Source organism: Nycticebus coucang, chromosome 10 (assembly GCF_027406575.1).
Source record: "Nycticebus coucang isolate mNycCou1 chromosome 10, mNycCou1.pri, whole genome shotgun sequence".
NCBI lineage: Eukaryota > Metazoa > Chordata > Mammalia > Primates > Lorisidae > Nycticebus > Nycticebus coucang.
This window is the reverse complement of record NC_069789.1, coordinates 130891149-130918127: the sequence shown is the minus strand read 5'-3', so window position 1 is coordinate 130918127 and position 26979 is coordinate 130891149. Positions and strand designations below refer to the sequence as shown.

The following is a 26979-nucleotide window of genomic DNA, read 5'->3' as shown; positions in this document are numbered from 1 at the left end:
GGTGTTTACAACTGTCCCTGCAAATTGGCACTTGTACTCCAATTACCTCCAACACTGCCCAAGTGCAAGGGCAGGCGATCAAAGTTTTTCCTTCCTCCATGAAGTCTCAGCAAGGAACAGTATTATCTTTTTATAGTTGGATATGATTCTAGGCACCAAAAAGGTATACAGGTCTGATCCTACCCAGTTTACCAAAAGTGAACCCAAAGTCATGCTCACGTGTAGGACAAAGTGTCAGGGTGCTAATAAAGTTATTTCAAAACACACTCACTCTCTCGCACACACACACCAAGTTGCCTGGAGTTAGTGAGCAAAGCCTTCCGTTTCTTTCCTGCTCATGACAGATGCTTTTTACACATCAGGAAAAAGTCTGTCCCAGAAGTAGCAAGACAGGAACGTTCAGCCCCTTCATGAATTCTAGACTGTCACTTCTTTAGATAAATAAAAGAAAAAAAAAAAAACAACTTTGGTCACATCCTATTTTAAAATTAATGTCCACACTATAAGTATATTAGAAACCTGACATGCAGTTGGCAAACCCAGACCCACTCCCATCCTTGATAGAACCTCCGCCAGTTAAATGTGACTATCGGGGCTCCCCTCACGGAGGCTGAGGAGGAAGGCCAGCAGCAGAGTTTCTGTTTTCTGTTTTGCTTTTTCCACCCAGGGGCCCAGGCCGCAGCCAGGCCTCTGTAGCAGCAGAGGTAGGCAGGCAGCATGTGGCGGGATCCTCCCGGCAGCTGGGGGCTCTGTCAGTGACCCAGCCTGCATCCCTAAATACTTCCAGTAGGTGGGAGTGTCCTGGTGCTCAGAGCTCAAGGGTGCCAAAGAACCAGAAATGATGAACTGGAGGGCCTGGAAACAGCTGTCCACATCAGTCCTGCTGGGGCCCGGTGGAGGGGGACAGTGTGCAGACATAAAGGGAAGGCCGCCTCGGAGAGCTGGGGCAGGGAGCCGCAAAACATCATTTTTTTTTCACATCTGAAATATTCCCGAGACCTGGAAGTCTTTAGATTTCTTCATTCTCACTCTAAGAACTAAGCCAACCAGAATTTTTTTTTAATAGTCATATTGTGCTAAGCTTTTTCAGATACAGATTAAAAAAAAAAAAAAGCATGACACAAGAGTTTAAAAAATCAGACAAGGGTTCTGGCTTCAGCCACCACAGCTCTGTTTATATTTTAATGTTTCCTACGTGACTGCCTCTACGGGGGAAGAAAGGGAGAGAGAGAGAGAAAGTTGCCTGTTAGCTTCAGTGTAAATCACAAATACTTCATTTTTCTGTGTGTCCTTGGAAATTATTCAAAATTAAAACCTTCCTCCCCCTGCATTTTTTTTAAGGGGAGAGGAAGGGGGTCTTCTTTATGGTAAATGGTAGGTTTGTGTCCAAGGCGAATCAATGGAAATGCACGGGCAGGCCTCTGCCCTGCCCGGCTTGTCCAACTCTCAAGTTACAGGTTTACACGGCAAGTCTAAATAATATTCCAAATGATAAATGGTACCCTAAGCCCGGCATCCACCATCAATCTTTTTTTAAGGAACATCCATCTTCAATAACACACGTTTGAATCATGAGAAGCCAGGAGCCCTGAGATTCATTTATACCACCCCTCACAAGCCAGGGTGACTTGAATGATACCTGTCAGCCTTTTTTTTTTTCTTTTCCTCACTTGACTAAAGAGAGGAAAAAAAAAAAAAAAACAGGCAAAAGAAAGGAAGGAAACAAGCAGAGGGGAAAAGTCAGAAAAGCGTCAAAGGCTGAACAGCACGGTTTAGCAGATAATCCGAAAGAACATAACCTCTCCCTCCCCTCTGCCAATCCTGTGCCCGCCACGCCACACACCCAGACAGCCATCCAGAAGCAGGCTCCCGCCTCGCCTCTCCCCTGCCTCGCCTCTCCCCTCCCTCTCCCTCTCGCCAAATCAGCAGTGCTCTCTCCTCCAAGCCACACGCACCACCACCAACACCGTGCTGCTGGAGGAGGAGACAGCGTCACATGGGGCTGGGCTTCCCTCCCCTCCCTGGTGTCTGGCTGGGACCCATATGATAAATGACATATGTCATTCTGTCAGGAGGGAAGGGTGGGTCAGTGATGTATGACTCTGCTGAAAAGGAAATCGACTGTTTGGCATGGTGCAGCTCTTCCCCACTAGGATTTAGTTTCAGAACTCTGAAATGAATTCTCCGACGTTTCAAGTGCATACTTAGGGCAGGCTGATGGGAGGCCTGGGGAAATCGCGCTGCATCCTCTTTTTGCCCTTCCCGTGGCAGGCGCGCGCGCGTGCACACACACACACACACACACACACACAATACCCAAACCGCTCTGCCGCTGAGTACCTGCAAAAGGCCATACGCATGTCAAAGTCCCTAGCAGTCACGGGTGATGACTAAAAACGTGACTTTAAAATAAAAAATTAAGTGGAGGCTCAGGTTAGCCCTTTTATTTATTTATTTTTTAATGGCAAAGGGCTGACACAAAAGCAAGATAAAAATTAGCATGTTTGAAGTAATCGTCCCAGCAGCTTGACATCTGCATAGTAAATTTTAAAGGAAAAAAATGTGTCAGACAGCCATGAGCCGCTGTGCCCTCCCCCTTTCATTAGCTCACTGCCAGGGTGGCACTGCTGAACCTCATTACGGCGAGAGGATTTATGAAGCTGAACCCAATGGCAAAGAAAAGGCATCTGTCAATAATTGTAGGGAGCTGCACTCACAGCTTTGAAATCTCATTAAGTATGCAGTTATCAGGCATAAAGATCAAAAACATTACTCAACTCCGACAGAATCTTATGGAGGAACATTAATTAGCAACAGGCCTACAGTACAAAAAAAAAAAAAAAAAAAAAAAAAACAGACTTCCTCTCACACCTGCCCAGCCCACAAACCTAAAGCAACACTCCCCCTCCCGCCCGAAAAAAAATAATTCCCAGCATCTGAGACTGATCAAGAACATGAAACAAGAGAAACACACACAGAAAAGGGAGAGGGAGGGAAGGGGTGGGCGGCAGGCAGGGAGGAGGGGAGAGGGAGGGCGGGGAAATTCAGTTGAGAAAGGCTTGGCAGGGAAGAGAAAAAAGGAAGAAGCTGTCAAAGTTGAGAAGGATGTCAGCACGGGCCCTGATTACTGGGGCCTAAGGAGTCCTCAGACCTTTATCATGCTCACCATCAAAACCAGACTGGGAGTCACTGCCGCAGGACCGGGTGGCTGCCGTCTGATCTGCAGCCCAGGCCCAGGGTCCAGACCCACAGAGGACCCTCTCGTCCTCCTCCTCCCCTCCTCCTGCCCCCTGCTTACCTGGCAGTCAGGCTCTAGGCCCAGGAGGCAGGCACTGCTTTCCCCAGCCAGTCTGCACCCAGCTGACTAAAGCTGGCAGCCAAGACCTGGGCTCCACAGGCCCTGGACACAGGCCAGGGAACCACACCGCTCACCTTCCATCTCTCAGTCACCTTAACACATCTTTTTCTTCCTCCGAGGACACTTCAGCATCCTCTTCTCACACACGCACACTCTCATTTTATTTCTGCGTAGAATCACTTAAGATGCATCAAACAACACCATATAGACATGGAAGTCACATCGGGACTGTGGAGCTGACACTGGGTGGCAAGGCCTCCAGACATCTGTACAACACTGGGGGCCACAGGGTGTGGCTCCTTGTGGGTGTATAACGGATCCCCACGCGAGTCTGACGCCAGGGTCTCCAGAAGAAGATTAAATGGTAAGTTTCCTGTTCCACCACATTCCTCGCAAGAGCAAGCTGCACTGGCAAATGATAATTCACATGTGTTCAGAAACATCCTACAAGCATCGTGTGCTCAGGGGCTCAGGCAAGCTTCCCCGATGTCCTACGGTGGTCTGGATCCAGGGTGGATCGGGGTCTCAAACACCACTCGGGTGGGTTTCAGTCCAGCAGGCAACATCAGCCAACTGCCCGGCAAGTCGGGCAACAGTGAGGCACTGTCTCCAGCCTCCCCCAGGAAAGGATAGTTAACAGTAAAGCAAATATTAGGTATTAGGTATTTTATTTCCCTTACTGCACTGCTACAGAAAGGTGGCCTTCTCTGCTTACCATAAACACATTCTTGTATTCCCTCTCTTTCCCTGTCACACACACACACACACAGAGGGCACTTCCCATAATCCCACACAGTGAGGAATCCTACAGAACAGTTCTTCCTTTGATCTGAACCCTATCACTCTCCCAGCTCCTCACCCTCTCCTGTGCCACACGCTTCCCTCATTCCACAGCCACTTCTGAAGCGTTTGCCTCTTTGCAGAAGATAATGGTCACCTTTTCTTAATTAGCCACATCTTTAAGAAAACCACTGGCATTAAGATTCCTAGGCAACCAGCTTGGAGCCCCCTCCAAGCCAAGGCCCATCTTTTCCAACAAATGCTTCTCCTTTGGAATATCAATGAACATAGCTCAAATAAATTGTCACTTACAACCAAAAAAGTCAGGAACGCTTGTCTATACACCCAGATTGGATCAGAAGGAATTTTAGCAGTAGTATTACAATAAGGTGTTTATATTTCTTATGTGCTTACCATATTACCTTTATTATGCGTAACATCAAAGTGATTATAGCAATTACATCTAACAGAATTAATTACAGAACTTCCCATCATTCCAGGATACATAATGCATTAGAGGTAAGCCAAAGAAAGAAAACATCTTGATTGTAGTAACTATTGTTGGTGTGTATTTTCCCCACAAGCAACGCCAAACCAACGGCAGCTTCCAAAGCGATGGCAACCAAGAGGTTTAATAGGGAATGAGGTATATTTCCTTAAAACGAAGTAACGTTTTTGCTTAATAATACGCGGGGCGCTAGTGGACGTGTAAAATCAATTTAATTTTTTAAGAGTAAATCGTTTAAAGGTGCTGGTTAATCCACCCAACCAATGTTACTCCATAAAGAAGAAAGCCATGGGTGAGAGACTTACAAATCTTTACGTATGCAAAATAAATTCATTCAAGACTTCATTAATATTAATTTAAATTCAAAACCCATTTACATTAAATTGTTCATTAAAAATTGCCTATTTTATGCAACATGCATTTCTCAAAGAACTCGGAGGAAACTGAATACATAGGACTAAATTTAATGATGGGGATGGAAAATCAAAAGTAAATGAATTTGAGTCATTTCACGGATATTACTAAACAGCCCTTTGCTCTCCATCAAGGGTGGGTTCCAGTTTGGGGAAACAGACAAGCGTGCTGAGTATTTTATTTTCTGCTGCTATAAACTTGTGAGCATAACCTTCTGGCCTACCACAGAGGAAGGAGGAGGAACGAGAGAGAGAGAGAGAGAAGGAGGGAGAGAAATTGGTGGGATGGAGGTCAGCCAACACCAAACTGGGCTTAGGAATAAAGCAAGTATCACACAATCACACACCTCAGAATCCCGACTGGCCTAACTGCATCCGAGAGTTCGGCCTGTGTTTTTAAAAAATGCTCATTAGATGGTATTTGCAAATACCCATCTCGGCCTACCATTAAAAAGTTCTCTGTCCCCCACATCCTACAGTTCTTTATTCTCAACGCCAGGCAGCAGGGATATGGTGGCGAGAACTCAGTAATAAGTTCTTTACCTTTGAACCCTCCCTCCCGAAGACAGTCTGAACTTACCCTGTTTTCCCAACAGCTGTTCTGGATGAAGAAAACACAGTCATAATTAACAACATGTGTCCTGACAGTATGAATTAATAATTTATCATTAAGCCCAAACAAATCTAAATGATTCTTCAAGAACCACACCTTTGCATCTCTGAGAAAACAACCAAGAGAGATGACGGAAAAGTCCAGGTAACGTGACCTTCAGTGAAACTCTTTTTGTTCCCCCCACCCAAAATATATCCCTTGGACTATTCTTGTTGAAATACTAAGATAATTTACGGAAATGAAAGTAATTAACATCAAGGATCTAAACGCTGATCAAACGAAATGTATGTGCTAGAAATGTCTTCTTTTTTAAAATGAGGCTCATAAAACATTCCATATTTGGTCAAGGACACTATGTGATCTTTCTAATAAACACCATGAAACCTAAAATGTGACAGTTTTTCAGGGAACTGGTCATAAGCAGATTATCGTCTCTTATTGCCTTTTTTTTTTTAACTTCCAAAAACGCATGGTGTTATTCTAGTCAGAAACAGTGACCTGAATTTTTAAGTCCACATCTAACGTAAATTTCTACAAAGGTTGAAAAATTCAGAAAAGCTACTAAGTCTACATAGCTATTCCTTACAATTCATGTTTAAAAAACCCCAAAAATCCCTGAAAGGGGGCAAGAAAAACCATAGTGGTAGTCATTGTTTAGTAGGATTTTAAAAAATTAATTTAATGACTAACTGCAAATACTGGAAACTAGAATTAATCTGTCTGGGTTTTAAAAAAAAAAAAGGCTTACAGATATTTAAATGCATGTATCAGGACACTTTATCAACCTAACATAAAATTGTCATCTTATCTTATTATATGACTATTTTATGCATGTGTCAAAGAATTTAAAAATGACTGCCTGTCTATTGAGTCTAATTACAACTGCACATTATCTGTCTGGATGTTACAGTCCATATCATTGTTACTAAATACAATATATTGTATTCACCTTTCATTTTTAACTTCAGACAGAGAAACCACAATTTGGAGCGTAACTGAAACACACACAGAAACAGGCAGCACCTGAGAGGGTTTAGGGTAAGTGATACCCACTGCTCTCGCCCTGTTTCCCTCCCAGGGCTCTGGGGTGGTGCTGCAGGGGTGTTACAAAACAGCTTATTAGAAAGACTCATCTACCTAACTGGGCTAGATCCTAACACAAAAGGGCAGACACACTCTCCCTGTTTTATTATCATTATTGTTATGATTCTATTTACTACAAGAGCAAAGCTATTTTTATAGTCTGTCCAATGACAGGCAAAAATAAAATAAAAAAAAAAAATGGGCCAGCAGGAAAGCCTCCCAAACTGCCCTTGGAGTAACGTGAAATGCTGGCATTACCGGATTAAACATGGCTGTTGTACACCAGGACCGAAGAAGGACTTCCCCCCTCTGCTTCCCTGTCTGTGTTGCAGCCGCTGCCCTGCCTGGCTCTACCACAACACGTGTCCGAGAGAGAGCCCCCGCAAAGGTCCAGCCACTCTGTCCTGGACAAGGTGAGCCTTCTCCTTCCAGAAACCCCAGACGTGGAGGGGCAGGGATAAAGGAATAGTTTTAATTCCGGTGGACTCACCTGAGTTTCACAGCATTTCCCACGGCCCTGAGCAGTCACCTTTCATTTTAATCACTTTGCAAAACACTCTTTAGTAAAAAGAGGGAGAAATGCAGACGTGTGAAGCAATTTAGGGGAGCAACTGCTGATACTTCAGTTATTGACTATCTGGCTCCGTTTATGAGCGCGCTCAAGGCAACGCTGAGAACAGAATGACAGCACCAGCCCTCACAGTCAAGTGTGGCCCTGGAGAGCACTGAAGCCCTGACTGGCAGTTGTCAAGATAATAGGGGCACAGTAGCTGATTCTGGAACATTCTCTGCCCTGTGTGGGACATCCAGGGGAAGAGCCTTTGCCCTCATCCCTTTTGTTTTTCTTCCTTCCTTCGTCTTCTGGATTTTCCTTTTTAAAATTTGCACCGTTGCTCTCATTTCGTAGGAAATGGGGGAGGAGGTGGGAATTCACAGAACAGTTGAAACCAGTCACTCCTGTCTCCCTGCAACCCAGGAAACAGAATACCTGTCCAGAGGAGGAATATCAGCAGGTCTGAGAGTAAATTCCCAAGGCTGACGCTGAAATGTCCTTCTGAAGGCTCCAAGTGCTTCCAAGAAACAGGAAAAGCTTGTCTCTGGAGATACCGGATATGTGGACTAGACTCGCAAAGGTGTCGTCTGGACACACCGGGCAGGCCACCTCTTAGGCCTGCCCCATCTACTGGCAATGTGAACCCCTCCTCTGCCTATTCCATGGGGACCTGCAGTGTTCTTGACACCAGAAGATCCCCAGGGGTCCACATCACTTTCACCAAAGTCAAGATGCTTGGCGATTTCCCCTCACCCTGTTACTACCTGAAAACTCCATGGAAGATTATTCTCTTTCAATGAATAAAACTTAAAAATGACACTGGCAAGTTGTTCTTAAGGATTCTTTTTTTTTTTCTTATCACAGGCAATGTCCTTTTAAGAGTTCACATTTTCTTCCACAAGATTAATATGAATGGAGAAAAATATTATTTGCCATTAAGGATTACACTCCATTTTTAGGTTTTTGTTTTTGTTTTTTTTCAGAAACAACTTCTTTAAAGATAAACACAGTAGAAAGGAGAGAGTTATATTTTAAGAGTGGTAACAGTCATTTTGTCTGAAGGACACTGTCTTCCCCTAACACCACTCCTCTGAGCTGCTATGGGCAGCAACATCTGTCCAGCACGAATGTACAGTCACTGGAAATCACAGGTCCCCAAAAACCTAAGCTTGTGCTTAGGTTTCTCTTTGACAGGTAAAGAAACCTGTCTCTCTTTGAGAACAGACACTAAGCCATGCATAATTTCTATCAAAAAAAAAATCCTAAAGTACAGAAATATGTCTATTCAAGAATTTTTAGAGCCTGTTCTGGCCTTCCGGAGAGCAATGTTACATTTGGCCTAGAATCTATAAAGGCGGTGTGCACCTGTGTGCTCTGCCCGCCTGCTCCACACAGCTCTCGGCCCTTTGTGGTTGTTATTCTACCCCAGACCATTAAAAGGGCCCTAATTCCTATGACATGATTATCCAGGTACCAAAGCCCATTTGTCACCTGCAGCAGAAAATTGAGTTAATGCACAACTAAAGGCAGCCAGGACTGTGTAATATCAACTTGATTACATCAAACTAGCTGCAAACCTAATTCTGCTGGATGACACTGCGTCGAGCTTGTCATCTCCAATCATTAAAGCTGTCAGGAATCCATCAGGTTTACAGCTAATTAGGTGAACACTAATGAAGCTGGCAAAACAACTTTTCTTTTTTTATGGCTGAGCGGACCTTTCAGTTTGGAGGGGAAAAAAAATTCTCGAGTATTCTCAAGGTTGCTGGGGACTGGATTTCCAGTTACCAATCAGCAGACATCTTTCTTTTTCCCACTCTCTATCAGTACAAAGCAATCAATGTGTCATCACTCTCAGGATGCCACAAAAGCAGACATGAACCTTATACCTTGCAGCTGTGAGAACTGAAAAAAAGGAGGGAAAAATATGGGAAGTTTCTTGTCCATTCAAACAAACAAACAAACAAACAAAAAAACCCTCGCACAGCTCACTTACTGGCCCACACATACTTATTGCCAGGGTTTTTTTTTTTTTTTTCCTCCACTCTTTTTAAATAAGTAGCTCTTCAGCCACCCTGCACCCCCTCCTCCACCCGTCCATTAGGCAGAGGCATTCTGATAAAGTAAATCCAAAACCAGGGTATGGGAAAGAAAGAAAGCACTCATGCTGCCAACTTCTGATTGACCATTAAGCTATTGATGAATGTGGCTGTCAAGAGAGAGACAATTAAATCAAATATGAAACAAAGTCGTTTTGACGGGTCATTTTGATAGAGCAAAACCATTCTTCCATCTCCTATTAGTCGTGCAGTCAAGTTTTTATATAATGAATTTTTCTTAACTGACCTGAGATTTCCTGGCTGCCTTTTTAAAAGGTGCAAAAAGGTTAGTGAACAGGTTGCTTTTAAAAAAATGATAATAATTAATGAAACCAACAGTCTGTTTCCTTCTCCTCCAATATTTTTGGAAGAAAGTTATCAAATAAGCATCTCTTAGACTGGCAGGGTGCAACCGAAGAGATGAACTGTAGAGAGATTACTAACCAAATGTAAAGATATAACCACATATGGTTCAGCTGATGGAAGCACTCAGATACCTTAAAATGTGTATCCAAAAAGGAAAGAAAAAAAATTTTTTCAAAGACTGGAAGAAACCCAAGACATTCCTACTACCCAACTTTGTGAAGGATTCCTCCAAAGTTTCAGAGTTTATTTTGGGTAGATAAGCTCATTGCTTGAGCCTGGAATTTAAAATAGAAGGTGGGATGGGCACAGAGCATCAGCCAGGAGGTAAGCTGGGAGGCCGCACTCTCCCTACAATCACTACTGGGATTTTCAAACTTTCTAAATTTAGGCAACACTTAGGACATAACAAAACTTGCATGACAAACCCCCAACCAAGTCTGTTTTCTCCTAAGGTTTTCTTAAAGACACTAGCAGGCAAGCACACATTCCCACTCTGTGACCCTGGGTAAGGTGTCTGGAGTCCACAGTGTGCCGGTATGACGGAACTTAAGGGCGCTTGGGACACTATGGGTACAACACCTTCTTCCAAGGAGGACACCAGCCAAAGTCCTGACCTTTCCCTCTGCCCTCCCCTCCCACATCAAAAGAGAAGTGGAAGAAAGGAAAAGAAATGAAGCCCCACATCACCCGGCCCTTCAGACATCGTCTGAACCCCTGGACATCTGAGTGCTACTCATATCAAAATACATCACGACCATATGTGGTCCTCTCAGCAACCGCCCCAAATTCCCCAAGTTGCACTGACAGGGCCCTCCTGACGTCACAGAGCTTGGCCTCACTACTGCAAGTGATTTATTGATGTTTATTGGGAATGAATAGATCAAAGGCGGCAGCATGAAGGGCGATCAATCAGTCATCAAATCAAGGGTGGCAACGGGCCAGAAACCCTTCTTCTAGGCAACATGCCCCCAACCAACATTATTACAAAATAACGTTATGTGTGTGGTTTTTGTTTTGTTTTCAAGGATGCTTTTTCCAGAAAAGCAAAAAAGAACGGCTCAGTCTTAACAGGAGTTGACACTCCTGGTTAAATAAAAAAAGAAGAGGAAGAAAGAAAGAAAGAAAGAAAGAAGAAAAAGAAAAGGAGGAACAAAAAAGTACTCAAACATGTCCCACGTCCCAGAACTAAGTGCTAGGAGGCGAGGGTGGGGGCAGCGAGAGGAGGAGGGGGCAGGCGCAGGCGAGCACTAGCGGGGGTGTAGGGGACGCCAGCGTCCAGCGCTGACTTGACAGCCATCTGACAATGCCCAGACCCTGTGCGCTCTGGTTTCCACCGCTGTGCCCAGTTTGGGCCCAAGAAATGAAGAATCAATCGCATTAGCTGTAAGGTGGCCGAAGGAAGGGACCAGCTCGCTCGCTCTCTCACTAGGCAGACACCCGGCAGTCCCCAACCGATCCGCCCAGGGAGGACACGGAAGGTGTCCCGGGGAACTCAGGTGACCCCGCCTGCCCCCCACGGAAAGAGGCAGACGAGGGCTGCTTCCATTCCCTCTGCAGCCAGAGAGCTGAGAAGCCAGCGCGCTCCAGTTCGCCCCAAGCGCGGTCCCCCAAGTGGGTGCAGGAGGGAAGAGGGCAGAGCGCGGCGGGGCGTCCTGGGGGTGCCGGGTACCCGAGGCGGGCGCACGCACCCAAAGCGGAGCGCGGAGCGAGCCGGACGCCCGGAGTTACTCCGCGCGGGCACGGGGAGACCCGCACGGAGCGGGGGGCCGGCGGGGTCGCGGCCTGCCACAGGCTCGGGGCGAGCAGAGGAAGAGGAGGCGAGGAGAAGGAAGGGGAAGCGGCTCGTACCTGCTGCGCGCCGGGGCGCCTGCTGCTTCCTCCTCGGCATGATGCTTCTCCGGCGACTGCCACTGCCGCCGCCGCCGCCGCCGCCGCCGCTGCCGGCTCAGGAGAGGGAGGGAGGGGCGGCGGGCCCGCGGGGGGGGCGAGGCGGGCCTGCTCTCAGCCGCCCCCCCGGAGAGCGGCCGCCCGCAGGATGCTGCTGCGCCCCGGCTCTCGGCGTCCCCCCCTCGCCGCGCTCCGCCGCGAACCCCGAACGTGCGGAGGGAAGGAGGAGGGCGGGCGAGGGAGGCGCGGGGAGGGAGGAGCGCGGGGGGAGGAGGAGGCAGAGGAGGAGGAGAGGTGGAGGAGGAGGAGGAGGACCGCACTGCCGGCGGAATGGGAAGTTTGACAAATCGCTCCAGAGGCCGGAGGAGGAGGGGGCGGGGAGGAGCGGCGGCCCTGCCCCCCCCGCCCCGTCCCCAGACTAGGTGCGCGGGGTTCGGGGCTGGGGGGCGGGGAGAGGAGCAGAGGGCGGGCAGTGGGGTGGGAGGCGGAGCGCGGGAGCGGTCCCGCAGGTCTTGCCCGGGCCCCCAGCCCCCAAGCTGGGGGTCAAGGCATCGGGGGGACTGGCAGCCGCTGCCGCGGCCCGGGGCTCAGCGGTCCAGTCTTCTGCCCGCGGCGCGGCTGGAGCGGCGGCGTCGGCAACAGGCAAGCTTAAAGGAAAAGGAGATGATCGTGTCACTCGCCCGTCCGCGGGGGCGCCGCGCCCCCGCCCCAGGCCAGTCTAGGACTCCCCGCCCAGTTGGGGAGGGGGTGCTGCCCCTCCACCTCCGCCCCGTGTGCATATGCCGGGGAGAGGCGCCGGTACTGCCGAGCCCGTCCCGGGGCGCTCGCCACCCCCACCCAGCCCTCTTCCCAACCCGCGTTCGCCCCCTGGCCGCCCCCCAGCTGCCCCGCCCGGCCCGCACGCCTCTCCACCCGCCGCGTCCAAAGCCCCCAGCGCAGTCCCTAGGTCCGGGCTCGCGCCCCCCGGGGATGCCGGGGTGCGCGGGCGGGCGCCGGCGCCCTCCGGTGAGGAGGCAGGCACGAGCTGGAGCGGCTGGGGGCAGCCCTAAGACCCCGCGCCACTCCGGCTCCTCCCCTGGGACCCGCCGCCGCCACTTCCCCCAATTTTTTCTCCCTGGGCAAACTTTACTGGGCCCGTCCCGGGGGTCGGGATGGGAGGATGTGTCTTCAAGTTTCCTCTCTTGACTTTGGGATGATCGGGGTCCCTCCACCCCGCCTCCCCCCCCCCAGTCCCCTGGCGCTGGGCCGCACCCCCCACCTAAGGCAGCCGCACTTCTGAGGGCGGGACGGGGGGCGGGAGGAGGAAATGGGGCTCCCGTTCCCATCCCCCACCCAGGGCGCCCCCAGGAGGGGGCCACCGCGCCGTGCCCCGCGCCCAGCCTGCTGACAGTACTGGGCTGGGGGGATTGATTATTGATTAGGTGATTGGGGTCGCTAAGGCGCCGGGCGGGCCCCGCCGGCGGGCCGTAAAGAGGAGAAGCAGGCGGGGCTGCGTAGGTGGCCAGGCGACGCGGCTCACTTACGGGTGGCGGCGAGGGCACGGGTGGGCCGGAGCTCACTGGGGCGACCCCCGGGCGGCCGCGGCGGAGCGGGAGCCGGAGCCGGAGCCGGAGCAGCGCGGGCGGCGGCGCATCGATGCGCTGCGGGCTCGATTGGGTCTCCCTGGGCCAGTTCTCGGGCCGGGAATGGGGCGGCCGCGGCGGGGCCGCTCCGGGCGCTGCCGGGCGGTGGTGGCGGAGGTGCGGGGGTGGCCGCCGGGCCCGCGGTCCCCGAGGCGGCTGTGTGCCTGGGCTCTCGGGCTGGGACTCCGCCGCCTTCCCGGGCAGGAGGCCGACGGTCCCGGAGAGGGCGGGCGGGCGCCCCGGGACTGACTGAGCGCTCCCGAGCTGCAAACCCCAGCTTTCTTCCTCCTTCTCCCCTCCTTTTCTTCCCCCACCCCCTTTAGGTTTCTTTCTTTTTTAGTCACTTTCTCCCTTTTCGTCTGCCCTCTTCCTCTTTTTATTTTTTCTCTGCGATTGTTTTTGCAAGTTTGTTTTAAAAGTTCACAGCATGCTTTCTTTTCATTTAGACCGGGAGACCGTGATCTCACCCGCACGGTAAGATCAAAAGTCTCCGCTCGCCCCCAGCCCGCGGGCTTGGGCTCGGTCCAGGCGTCTCCTGAAAGCAGATGTGCCGCCGCTGTCCTCCCCGGCTATAAAGCCGCCTCCAGCGCCGTCCGCCGCGCCAGAGCGCTCCGAGTTGCGGGCTGCAGCCCGGGTGGGACCCGGAGTCCGAGGCGGGCTGCAGCTGGGCTGCGGGGCTGGCGGAGTGTGCGGCGGATGCCGGGGCGGGTCGCCGCGCGCGCTTGGCGACCCCTCCAGGCCGGGGAGACGCGGCCGTGGGGCGAGAAACGCTTCTTGCGAGCGAGGAAACGGTGAGTTGGCAGATGCCGCGGGCGGCCCCACCGTTCTGGTCGCCGCTTTGGGCGCCTCTCGCCTGCAGGAAGGTGGAGTCGCGGCGAGGTCAGCTCCCGCCGGCTTCTGGCTCACCTGCGAAGCGCCCACGCGAGCGCGCGGGTGTCAGGGTGCGCTGGGCCCTGGCCGCCGCGTAAGGAAGATGGGGAGTTTGCCCTTGTGGCGTTTTCCTTCTCCTTCCCTTTTCCTCGCAGCTCTCCCAACCTCTGTCCTCTTCGCCCCCTCCTGCGGGCCGAGGCCTGAGCTCCAGTCCCGCGTCCCCCGCCGCCGCTCGGTGGCTGCCCGGCCCTCCCCCGCTCAGGCGCCGCGCTCTGTGCGACCCGCCCTAACATCTGTCCGTCCAACCATTGGCGCATCTATCAGTGTCAATGGGCTGCACGTTGCAGCGACAGCCGTCACGCACAACCCCGGCTGTGGGGAGGCACACCGCGACGCACCGGCGTGCGGGGACCTGCGAACGAGTTCCGGCGCGGCTGGGCACAGTAGTCTGGATCCGTACTCTCCTGTGCTCTTTCAGCCACACTCACGCCCCCCCCTTTAATATCGGGACCCCAAAACAGGGATAGTTTTTGAAGCCATTCAAGGGATGGGACAGATGGAAAGGGGAGGTGTCCATCTAGTGCTTTCGTTCCACTTGGGTCCTCTGCCCTTTCTGTGGGCTGGTAGTGGCTAGGAGCAGGAAGGGCGCTTCGCAAACCGAACCAAGTGCACAGCAGACCCGGCACCCAGAAACTACCTGGATGCAGGAGCTGAAGCCGCTTTACCTGGGCCTAGGCCGAATCTCCGGGGTCGCCCGGCACGTCTTAAGCCAGGAGGTGTCACGCTAAAACTTTTCTGGACCCGCCTGGCTGCTGCGTGAAGTGGCCTAAGAAGGTGACTGTCTAGAAGGGAAGAAAATGCAGATCCCAGGGTAACGAAGCCGGATTTAGGAAGAAGTGGTGTCTAGGTGTCAGTAAGTCTGTAACTGACATGTTACTTGCAGAGTGAGAAAGGGCAGGGCCCTCTGTCTGAGTAGCCAGAGCTTTGGGAGAGTTCCCCAGCCCCTCCTCTCAGAGAGTGATAACGTTGGCCGTGCGTGCCCCGACCCCTCCCCAACTGTCCAGAGAGTAACAATCTGCACACGTGTCCCAATCAGTCCGGCTGGGCCAAAGGGCCTGCCTGTCCTGTAAGAACTTAGGAGGAGGGACGTACAGGGGACATCTGCCAGACGGCGGTACCTGGCATTTAACCTGACTTTATTCTTACTGAAATATTTCTGTCTCGATACCTAGTGAGTTCTGCCCCCCTCAATGTTGCCGACGTAAGCAAGTAAAAACCAGCGCCGCTGGTCTGAAATTCGCGAGTTAGAAGAGGGATAGAAGAAGGGGGATAGAAGCCGCTTTCAGGCGAGCGCAGAGGTCGTCTTGGTCGGTCCCGGAGAGCCCAGAGAAGGCTGCTGTGAAGCCGGCTGGGGCTCCTTCCTGCCGAAAGAGACCACACTCTAGGGTGCGGGCTTGGCCAACCATATCCAGTGGTCGAACAGTCTTCAGGCTAGACTAGAGGGCGGAAAAGCCCGCGCTCAGCGGAGAAGCTAGAATCCTGTAGGACTCACGCTGTGCAGAAATCTTTTTGCCCCACTCTTCAAAGAGTTGCAGCTGTCTTTGCAAAACAACAGCAGGCTTGGCCCCCAGCGCGAGCACCTGGTAACTTCTTATACGCGTGAGTCACGCTGAAAAGTAAACTCCTAGGCTAGTGAGATACTCCCGCCTCTGGGAGGTGCCGCGTTTCCGGGAATAATTTTTCAGGCCCCTAAAAATAGCAGAAGGAAAATGGGCTGAGAGGGTGGGAGACTCACCAAAACGCCCAGTGCCAAACGCCCTTAAGTGAAAGGTGGCAAAAATGGCGACTCATCACAGCAACCTGGTGGCCCACCCAGCAGCTGAGCGGAAACATTTCCATGGGCCAGAAAGGTAATTCTGACACCTGGGATTGCACCTCAGGCCCCATGGAACCCTCTTCATCCTCCGTGGCAGGTGCTGAGCTGTATTCAATAGAAAAGCTCCCAAATGCCGCTTCTTCAGGTCAGGGGTTAGAAATCTGACTGCAGCTTTCAGAACTTAAGGAGCCTGAACCCCTGTCCCTGGTCTACCTGTGCTGGTCTACCCCACCCAGGAATATTAGTGACCTTGGCTAACCTGAGCCTAACTTGGATGAGTTTGAGTAAATAAGTAAATAAATAAATAGAAAAAAAAGGAAAAAAAAAGTCAAGTGCGGGCATGGCTAAGAACAGGTGTGTGGTGGAGGAGGGGCTGGGGCTTGGCCAGGAACACACACGCAGGAATCTCCAAGTCCCTGACTACCTTGGAGGGGAGGCAGCTGGCTCAGGTAGTGTTCAAGGTGGTGGATTGTGGGGACTGCCTGATAGCCCATCTGACCCAAAGAAGGCCGAGTTGTGTCCTCAGCTGGAGTGGCCACTGAGAGAAGAGTTGTCAGGGAAGTGAAGCCTCTTCAAAGATGCTATTCAAGGACAGGAAGCTTAGGGTGTGCGCCCCTCCCTGGTATCCCTGGTCTTGACTTTGGACAGGGGTTCCTGGGGTCACCAAGGGAGCCATGGGTTACCTGGAGGAATAGGGCACAGGATGGTATGCTCCGGAAGCCTACATCCCTTTTCAAAGTGTGAGGGCTTCTGGCCAAAGTATGGGCTTTTGGGGAGCCCAGGCCTGGGCAACGGCCAGGTAGGTGCACCAGCTGCCCTGCTGCTTGGGTTTACCTGAAAGGCTGGTGCTGGCTTGCAACTTTCCTTACTCCTACCCACCCACAGTTGGGTCTAGGCAATGGTGAGAAAGTATTCTGGGTGCAGTGAGGCCTGCCGTAGGCACCCTCAAATCAGGCAATGGACAGCACCTCAGCCCTAGCCAAAGCCCACAGGATTGGAACCCTGGGGCCAGGCCCTCCCCAAGCGGTAAATTGTTTGCTAAAAGTGCACTTAACACAGTAGCGAAGTTTGTTTCTCTTTTTCCCCGTAGCTTTGTTTTAACGAACCAGATGTTTTGTCTGTAAATTCTCCCAAGAACTTTTACAGTTTTGACGTGAAATAAACCTTCGGAAATCGGAGCGGTGTATTAATGCCACTTCTGTGGGGCCTTGGAGAGCTGCTGTCAGGCGCGCTTGGATGTGAGCTAGGGGTGGCAGTCTTTGAAGAAAAAGTAGGAGGCTTTTTGGGGCCAAGGTCAAGAACTGGTGTGGGGATAATGAAGGGCCGCCCCCACTCCTCACACACATGCGCGCGTGCGCACACACTGTCCCCATCGCCGGCTTCCTACTTTGTAAATTTATTGTGGCCTGGGGGCATGGCCGACTTTGGGGACTGTAGCGCCTGCAAGCTCGCCCTTTTTCTCCTGGACCACCCAACTCTATAAGGCAAAAGGGCTTTTGCTATCTTCCCGGGGAAGGCTGCATGCCCGCGGTCTGCGGGGGACTGGGCGGAATCGCTCCCCACCCCCTTGACTCCTGCGCTTAACTGGACCCGGGAGAATTTTGGATGGAAGCGGACTTGGTACAGCTCCCTAGGCAGCCAGGGCTCGCAAGTCCCCCTGTACGATGCTGCTGCTGCTTTTTTTTTTTTTTTTTCTGATGCAGGATTTGCAGGCAGTTACAACATCTTTTTAAAAAAGAAAAGAAAAAAAGTACACACCTAGCAGCGGGAAGGAGGGAAGAGAATCTGGTTATCCCGGGAAGGAAACCGGGTCCGCCTGGTAACTACCGTCTGGTCGGGTGGCTCGTACTGGCCAGGACAGCAGCTCTGGGTCGTCTTTTCCCGTTCTACTCCCCCCACTTTTCTGGACTCTCAGCCTCACCTCTAATTCCCCTTCGTTCAATCATTTACCGAACTTCCAAAAAACTTTTTTTTAGGAGACCGAAGATAAAATAAGGAAAATGAAAAGTCTTTATACTTCGATCTAAAGAGGACAGATGTCCATTAAACTCAATTCGGAGGGCGCAATTACTGGAGAAATGCCCTTTTATCCAACCCCAGGCGTCAACTCGGGTTGCGCAGGGGGGGGGGATTTCCTGAATTCCTCGCTACAGCGTGCTCCCCCCCTCCGGCCCCCATGGTGGAGTGAAATTTTGGACACCACTTGGGCAAACCTAAAGCAAAAAAAAAAAAAAAAAATTGCACTGCGCTGAAGATGGGGCCGGCAGCCCCGAGGCTCAGCCCCAGCCGAGCGCGGGCAGCTCTGCGCGCGGCGGACGCACAGGTGCCCACCTCGGCCCGGGCGCTCGCGGGAGCCGAGTCGCCGAGCGGGCAGCGCCGTGCTGCTCGGAACCTCGGCTCTTCGAATGCAGGAACCCCGAAGCAGGCGGAAGAGGTCCCAGAAATCAAATCACCAGGTCTGAGCAGACCAGACAGCCCAGCTTTCCGCGCCTGGTGACCTCATTAGCTGACCAGGAAGAATCTCCTTTCCCTGTTCTCTGCCCTTCCCTCGCTCTCCCCGTCTTACGCATTATTAAGGTTTTGTGTTTGTCTCTAAATTTACAAACCGGGAAGCCCAACTCTCAGTAAGACAGGTGTGAGAGGGGGGCAGCGGGCTGGAGACTGGTTCTTCCTCATTTTTATGAAACCGGATGGATATCACTTGTAATTCGACAGGAGGGGGTCCAGGGCTGTTGGGGACACGGTGGCACTAGAGGTCAGATTATATGGCATGCAAACAGCCTCTGATCTCCGGAGTTCTGAAAACCCCAGGTTTTTCCTCCTCTGCAGAGGAGCCTGATTTTTGCTTTCTCTAGCTCTCTCTTCCTGCAGCCTCTTCTCCTCTTAGCCTTTTCTCCTCCTTTCTTCCTTCCTCCTCTTTTCTGTTTTCTTTTTGTGGTCTCTCCACCAGTCCCTCCTCCAATTCCCCAGCGTTATGTATTTGAGGTATATCAAGCGCTGGTCCCGCAGAGGTCCGGGACGGCTGCCTCAGTGACGAGGCAGGGGCGGTTACCCGGTGCTGGATCTCCAAGGAGAAAGTAGTTTGAGGTTTTTGCATCTTTGGGGTGTCGGGGAGGAGGTCAGAAATAGGTTGACACTAGGTTTAAAATAAAAGAACGTGTTAAGAAGTTTCCAAGCTGCCAATAAAACCCTTTAAGTGGCTTGTGATTCAGTGCCTGGAGTTGCGGTGGTGGCATTGGTAAATGACTCTAATGCCCAAAGAAAAATATTACAAATGCCGCTGTCTCGGCCACCAATCGGGCGCCGCTCTCCTGCGCGGGTGGTGGCTCCTCTCTGGCTCCCAGGGCACCCGCATTTGCATGATAAATTGACCAGACTGGCTGCAGCCAATGAAATATTCAAATTAGGCCAGGGGATAGGGGTGGAGTCCCTGGGGCTCCCCCTTGGAGCTGGCGGTGCCACCTCTCCACCCGCGCCCTCTAGAGGCGGGACAGCGCGGGCGGCTGCCCAAAAGACGAGATGAGGGCTGGGAATGACGGGAAGGGGTTGGGGGGGAAAGTGATGGGCTCTGAGTGCTTAGGTCCCAGGAGGAGGACTTTGGGCTGGCCTAGTGACTAGGTGTGATGTTTACCTGTGTCTTATCCTTAAACGCATTGATGGATTGCAGAAGCAGGTGGTGACTCCAAGGAGGTGGTTAGGAAAAACTCTAGCCTCTTTCTCCCAAACTCTTGTCTAGGTTCCCTAACAAAGGCAGCAGTTAAGTTAAAATAGTGGCTCACGCCTCTAATCCTAGCATTCAGGGAGGCGGCCCAGGGGGGCGAATTGCTTGAGCTCAGTCAGGACTTTATATAATTTAAAAATATATATATTTATATATATATATAAAATAAAAATACTGTGTTTGCTTTTGTTGACTTAACGTCAACACAAGACCCCTTTCCCATCCCAGGCTGCAAGAAACCTCCCCTGTAGCCTCCACTGCCTGTAAATATTGAAATTCTGGTGCAGATATATCAAATCTTGCGGGAGCATCCACACAGACCCCACAGGTCGGGGCAGCTCAGGGAGTGTTCCCAGCCTGGAGCCACACACCTTGGCTAGGCCACGGCCCCAGTAGAAGGCAAGAGCAGGCAGTGTCTGTGGGCCCATTCGTGTGCCAGCCCTGAGCCTCGGCAGGCAGGATTCTTCCCTAGGAAAGCACCCAGGCCTCAAGGCAGCTCCACTGAGTGGACAAGGAGAGCCGGGTAAGGAGCCAGTCGGGAAGTAGAAGCTGAGCCAGTGGACATTGAGGGGACTGGCTCTGTGGCAGTCAGGGCCTCTTCTGACTCCACCAGTGCCTGCCTGGCTTTTCCTGGAGGTCCTAACCGAGTGGACCTAGCTTTCCTTGCACAGAAACCAAGGAACGGCAGACTCCTCTAGCCCACTGACTACCTCTTTCCTCTGCCCCTCATCTTCCGTCTTGCTCCAGATTCTCCCACGGCTGCACCTTTTAAACCGCCCTGAGACCACTCCTGCAGGCTTATTTTTAAGGCAGAGCTTTCAGAAGCGCAGCCTCATTTCTCCATTCTGCTGTCGAGCAGGAAGCACCTTTCTCGTCTCATCACAGCTTAACACTGGGTCCCAGCTAACTGCCTCTGGGGTGCTCCATCCCCACCCCTCTTCCCAGCCAAGAGGATCTGCAAGAGGTGGTCTGAGCTGCAGTGAGGCAGCCCTCTAGGCCCCTCTCCGGATGCGGCCACCTCTCCCTGACCATTCATGAGGGGGACCCTCCCCTGGGGCCTGGGCGGGAATGCCTCCCTCACTAACTGTTTATAAATACACTTGGCAAAAGTACTAGGTGGATACAAATTTGAGAGAGCATGAATTTTGACTCTTGACCACCTTGCAGATATTAGCAGTACTTTCAAAGTAAGTTACCCAACTGGGATGGTTAATTTATAAAAAGTCTGTTGTATCATTCAGGGTGTTTGAGAGTTTGTTGGCTAAAGGAGGGGGTCTGGCTAGGCTTTATGGCAGCGTACCAGGGAAACAGCTAGTGACAGACATAGGTTCAGGTACAAAAACTAGGCATCCCTGCTTTCTAAGAAAATCTTCTGTCCCAGTTGGGCTTGAAGGCTGGAAATGGGGTTCTCACCAGGAGAAGAGGCCACTCCCTGTCTGGCTGAGTCAACCTCCACCCTTGGAACCTCATCACCATCTCTAAAACGGGACAGCTCCCTCCATGAGAACAGCCAGTGGGGCCTCAAGGAGGAAGCGTTCCATCAAAGTTGGAGATATCCTTTGAACCCTTTGGTGCTTTGTCTTATCTGTTGGGAGCCTCCAGAGTTAGGCCAGATGCAGAGGCACTGGGTTGCTATCTGTGTGCCTGTGGACCTTCCCAGGGCCCTGTAAGACTTATGTGAGATGATGTATGTTGGCGCCTTGGGAAGAGTTTGGTCCTCAGTAGCTTTCCTATCCGTGGTGTTCCCTCAAGCCATCGTGAAGGGGAGCCACAGGCTCAGACCTCACTAAAGATAAGGACTTATACGTGGGGGAGGCTGGATGCAGGCAGGTGCAAACAGGTGCTGGGAATGGGGCAAAAAGGAAAAAAACAGGAGAATTGTTGAAGGCAGGGAGCAGGGCCTCCTGCCTTTCTGGGAAGAGTAGGGGCATTCACAGAGCTGATTGGGCTGGTTCCTGCAGGTCTTTCAGTGAGCTCGTTAGCGCAAGGGGTGGGTGAGGAGCCATGCTGATATTTCTATTTTGCCTGTTAGAAGCGGCTGGAATTTGCACCATCCAGGTCAGATGGAAAATAGAAGCTGGGAAAATCTGACACTGTCATTGATTTGCTCTCTTTGCCATCGCTACTCTTGAGAGGAAGAAATGTGACTTCAAAATTGCAATTAGGAACCAGCCTGCTAAAGGATTCCTCTCGTGAGCTCCCGTGCTGTGCCCGTCACAGGCCAATCTCCTCTCGTTTGCTAAGAAGGTGGGTTCATTCACGGTTTTGAGCCCAGGTGGGCAACGCAGACTTGTGACACCACCCCACAGCACTGCCCCTCAGAAAGGCCCACCAGCACTTTCTTCTCAGTTTTTGGGCAGGTCTTTGAAAGGGTAGCCGTTTCCCCAATGTTTTAAAAGTATTAACTTCCTTTCAAACATTCTTTAACCTTTAATGTTTTGTAACTTGATGAAAAGGTCATTTTGTTCTGAGGATGCAGCTGTTCCATAATTGTTGAACTATCTGGGCGAATTCCATCTAAATCCTGAATTCTTTAATGGGAGCCAAACCGCGCGTGCATATGTGCACACACACACACACACACAATATAGATGGGCATTTTCCTGTCCCGTCTCATGGATTTCTGTGTACTTATGTATTTGCATCTAGGCACACACACTCTCACAGAATGACTTCTTAACAGAAAAATAGATATAAAACTTTTTTGAATGACAAGTTTTGCTGAACAGTTGATGGCAATCATTTATTATGTACTGCACACATTTCGATTTTTTTGAAAAACGATTTAGTCAGTTTCTAATTCAACATTTCCTTGTTGTAACTACAATAAAAGCTTCCAGAAGCCTAGAAGGGTTGAGATGTTTCTCCCTGTATGCTTACACAGCATTGGCTTCTTAACTGTCTCTGGATATCAGCCCTTCCTCCTCCACTTTTACTTTTCTAATCTGATATGTTCCCAGAAGTAGATGGCCGAGTATGTTTGATTTATATTTAAAATGAGTCGAATTAATAGGTTCAAATAAGAGCATGAAGGAATTTTCTACAAGGAAATTGCATGAAGTTTATGCCTGGACCCCATCCTAAGTATTTTCCTTATTTGAGAGACATTGATAATGATGTCCTGGATATTTTGCTCTGATGATTGAGGGTTTTTTTGAGACACAGTCTCATTCTGTCACTCTGGGTAGAGTGCTGTGGCATCGTCATAACTCACGGCAACCTCAAACTCTTGGGCTCAACAGATCCTCTTGCCTCAGCCTCCCAAGTAGCTGGGACTACAGGCGCCCACCACAACCCCTGGCTATGATGACTGAGTTTTTAAGATGAAAGATCTCCAGGCAAATAAAGAGCAGTTGGGTAGAATAGCTCACCTTCAGTCTTTGTAGACTCATGAAAGAAATAAATCTGACCTAAGTAGCATAATCGGGAAGGGCACTTTACAAGATTAACAATCATATTAAACTTAAGACAGAGAAGGGATACTTTTAAAAGAATACAACTTTTACTTAAAAGGCCTGTGGTTGGAGAAAAGGGAAATGAAGTAAAATGAGTTCCATTATATGGAACTAACTGGATAGTCTTTCTTTGGGGCCAAATTCTTTAGATTTCATCACCCAGAGTCAAACATTGCACATTCCTACCTCCTGACTGTTTTTCTCCATTTCCCTGCGATCTGATTTTTGTCTTCCTGTATTTCTGTATTCGAAATACTTTTAAAAGTGTAGAAGAATGTGTAAATTATCTGTGTATCGTTTAAAGACTAATTATAGACCAATACCTGCATGCACACTGTTCAATCCACCTCCCAATTCTAATCCTCTGTCCCGGAGGCCACCTCTATCCCTAATTTTTATAGTGACCACATTCCTGCCTTGCTTGGTAGTTCCAATGCTTAGATGTTCATCCCGATACATATTCACCAATGAAATCATATTGAATAAATTATTTTGTGTCTTGTTTATTTTATCCAGCATTGTCTGTGAGACTTGGCTCCATGGAGTTGGTTCGTTTTCAAAGCAACATTTGCAGCATATTAGGTTTTTCTGTTTTTCTGGGTTTGTGGCTGTTACGACAAAGGTCACTGTGAACAAACTTTCTTCACGCCCATAGGGAAGACCTCCTGTATTGCACGTATTTAGAAATGAGATCGCTTGGTTACAGGGCACACATCTCTACAACTCTCAATTGTTCTCCAAAGTGATCACGTCAGTTCTCACTCCCACGAGCAGTTTGTAAGGTCCCCATTGTTCTACGTCTCTGTCAGCATATGGTATTGTTTGCTATGTTTTTTTTTTATTATTTCTAATGTTTCCTAATCTAGCAGTGGAGGCTGCTGCTGTCTCACTTGTTTAATTTGCATTTCCGTGATTCGTAATGAGTTTGAGCACCTTCTCCTTTTCTTTGTTCCTTTGCACTAATTTGAATTTCCTTACTTGCGAGGGACCTGGTCAAGCCCTTTTGCCACTATCTTTTGGACATGTCTCATATCATTTCACTGAAGTTCTTTGTCACCCAGTTTGCTTAAATTGGGTTTGGGACTGTAGATCGGATTGGAAATGTTTCCATGAGATCCCTGACTGTATCTCCGAGGATGCTTGTAGTCTGCCAGTGATGCAACCCCACGCGCGAGCTGGCGGAAGGAAGTTGGCTGGTGATGGATTCTGGCTTCGTGAGGTGGTGACAGGAAGCCAGGCTTCTCTGCCCTCTTCCTCTTTTAGGTCCAGCATCCTCTCATCCTTGAGGAATTTTATGTCACAGTTTCAAGAGGGCCACAAGTCCTACGTGGAACTAATTGCTTCTCTGTTGATACGCAGCAGGGAAGAGAATAATAGAAAATCTTGTCATTGACCCATGTCATCTAAGTCATTCCTTTCCATTCGCAGGGGCCACTTCCTTGGGGCAGTGGCCACCTCCGGGCAACATCCTGCCCTGGTGGCCCACTGAGCATCCTAGCAGGATAAAATGCACATTGTGGAGAAGTGAGTTCAGCCTCAAACACCACTGCACTTACTGCCAAGCCTGTATGTGTTTGTTTGTTCCTTAATTTTCTTTTTAATTTGCATAGAGTAAAATCTACTCTTTTGCTGTCCAATTCTCCACACTTTAACAAATACACACAAAAATGTAACTACCACTGCCATCAAGATTTGGAACTGTTCCGTTACCCATCCTCCCAAACTTTGTTCTGACTTCTGTGGTCATAATGTCCACCTGCTCCAAACTTCCACTCCCACAGACCAGCAGATCCGTTTTTCAGCCCTACTTTCCTACAGCCTTTGCTAGGATGTCGCACCCGAGGAATTGTGGAGAATGTAACCTTTTGGTGCTGGCTTCTTTCTCTTCGTGTAAAGCAGGTGGGATGGATCCAGGTTGGTCAGTGCACCAGGAGGTTTATTTCCTTTCCTGTCATTGCTGAGAGGTATTTATTTTTTTCCTGTGGATATACCCAAATGTGTTGATCTATGCATCAGTTGAAAGACAAATGGGTTATTTCCAGTTTGGGGCAATTATCAATAAACCTGCTATGTACATGCACACCCAGCTTTTGTGTGAGCCTAAGTTTTCATTTCTCTTGGGTTTCAATACCTAGGAGTGTGATTGCTGAGTCATATGGGAAGAGTGTGTATAACTCTGTAGGAAGCTGCCAAACCGTTTTCCAAAGTGGATGTACCATCCTGTATCCCCACCAGCGATAAGTGGATAGTCCTTGCTTCTAACGGAGTTTTAATGGATAGGACAGTGCTTTGTAAAGATCAAGGGTGCCTGCCAGGGCCCAAATGGGAAAATTCCAAGAAGGTATTTCTAAACCCTCAACTCCTGTGGGGGTCCTACCTGGTCCTTCTGAACAGGGACAGAATACCCCCATTTCCAGGTCCTTGGCTTCTCGGAATGGGAGACTGGTAAGTATTGTTCTACCCATTTTACAAATGAAGGCACAGGATTGCCTCTGTGGTTGAGCCAGCCTGGCTTTATATAGTACGGTCATGAGTGAGATTCCTGAGTTCATAATGTAAAATGAAGTATAATCATTTGGACCATCGTTACGCTATGTGGCAAGAACAAGGCTTATGGATACATCCAAATGTCCAATCAGAATGTGGGAGCTGGCAGGCTCCTTAGCAATTCTCACTTCAGAGTGGATAACCAATTTTTCCAGGCCCAGATCCCCAGAATCCCAGCCCGGGACACTTTCAGCCTTTCTGGCTGTCATCAGTGGAACAAAACCAGCTCATTGAGTGTGTGGCGTCCCAGAACGCAGGGCAGCTCCCGCCAAAGGAGTGACAGGCCTAGGGATGGCTCATCAGCTCGGGGTGGCTGGGCGTCAGAACTGAAACTCCACTGCAGGGCACACTGTGGCCAGAGCCACTGCTCGCTGGCTCATGTTCCCCAAGCTGCTGCTTTTTACATTTTAGTGCCCAGTTCTGAGGCACCTTCACATTTCAAACGTCCTGAGAATATGTTTAATTAGAACTTGGCCATACAGCCTTTTAAAATAAAACAGAAGGGACCAGCTAATTATATCGCTCAGCATTCTGTGGCAAACATATATTTTTTAATAAAACACTTTCCTAACCAGAGGAATCCCTTGAGATGCAAATCCTCATTTATGAGAAGTTTCACAAAAGGACGTAAAAGAGAAGATGGCTTATAAAGAAAAGAGACAAAGAGGAAGGGGGGGATGTTTTCAGAGAGCTTTTAAAAGATACACTCCTTCTGAGGTTGAAGCACAGATATTTTAAAGGCACAAATTTTTACATTTCAAATGTCTTGTAATCCTTTCCTGTATTTTTGATAATGTACTTCCGTTTTTTTTTGTGTGTGTGGGTTTGTTTTCCCCTCTTTTGATGATTCCCACAAATGCCCATATTTCTCATCTTGGTAGTTTTCGTAAGTACAATATTTAAATAAGCAAGTGATTTTCTCCAAATGCACTTCATCTTCTGCTCGGCCTCACCCCCTCCTGGTCTTGCTCTGTGAGCAGGCCCTCTCGTGGGAGTTTACATGGGGTAGGTGGGGGTACATACAGTGTGAGGGGCTGCATGAGGGGCCCTTTCCTGGAGGCTCTGCAGCCCAGGAGGGGGCAGGGAGGATTTGGGGCCCCTGCTGTGTGTCTCTGCCTATAAGGGTCGGATGGGGCAGCCCCAGCACATAATAGCAGCCGTCCTGACAGCTGATGTTTGCTGGGGTTTCCCGTCAGGCCACCCCACCTACTAAGAAGTTCAGGCATCT

General features: G+C 50.1%; 1 protein-coding gene across 2 annotated transcripts in view; it reads right to left on the bottom strand.

Annotated features, from left to right (window-relative positions):
- TSHZ3 (teashirt zinc finger homeobox 3) overlaps positions 1-26979 on the bottom strand; it is a 111118-nt gene that overhangs the window by 62045 nt on the left and 22094 nt on the right. Inside the window, exon 1 of one of the 2 annotated variants that reach the window (XM_053607516.1) lies at positions 11622-12134. The exons of the other annotated variant lie outside the window; for it this stretch is intronic. Within the exon in view, the coding sequence (XP_053463491.1) occupies positions 11622-11661 (40 nt within the window). The 5' untranslated portion in view covers positions 11662-12134. Of the gene's footprint in view, positions 1-11621; positions 12135-26979 lie in introns of those variants that run through there. 2 annotated transcript variants of the gene reach the window in all.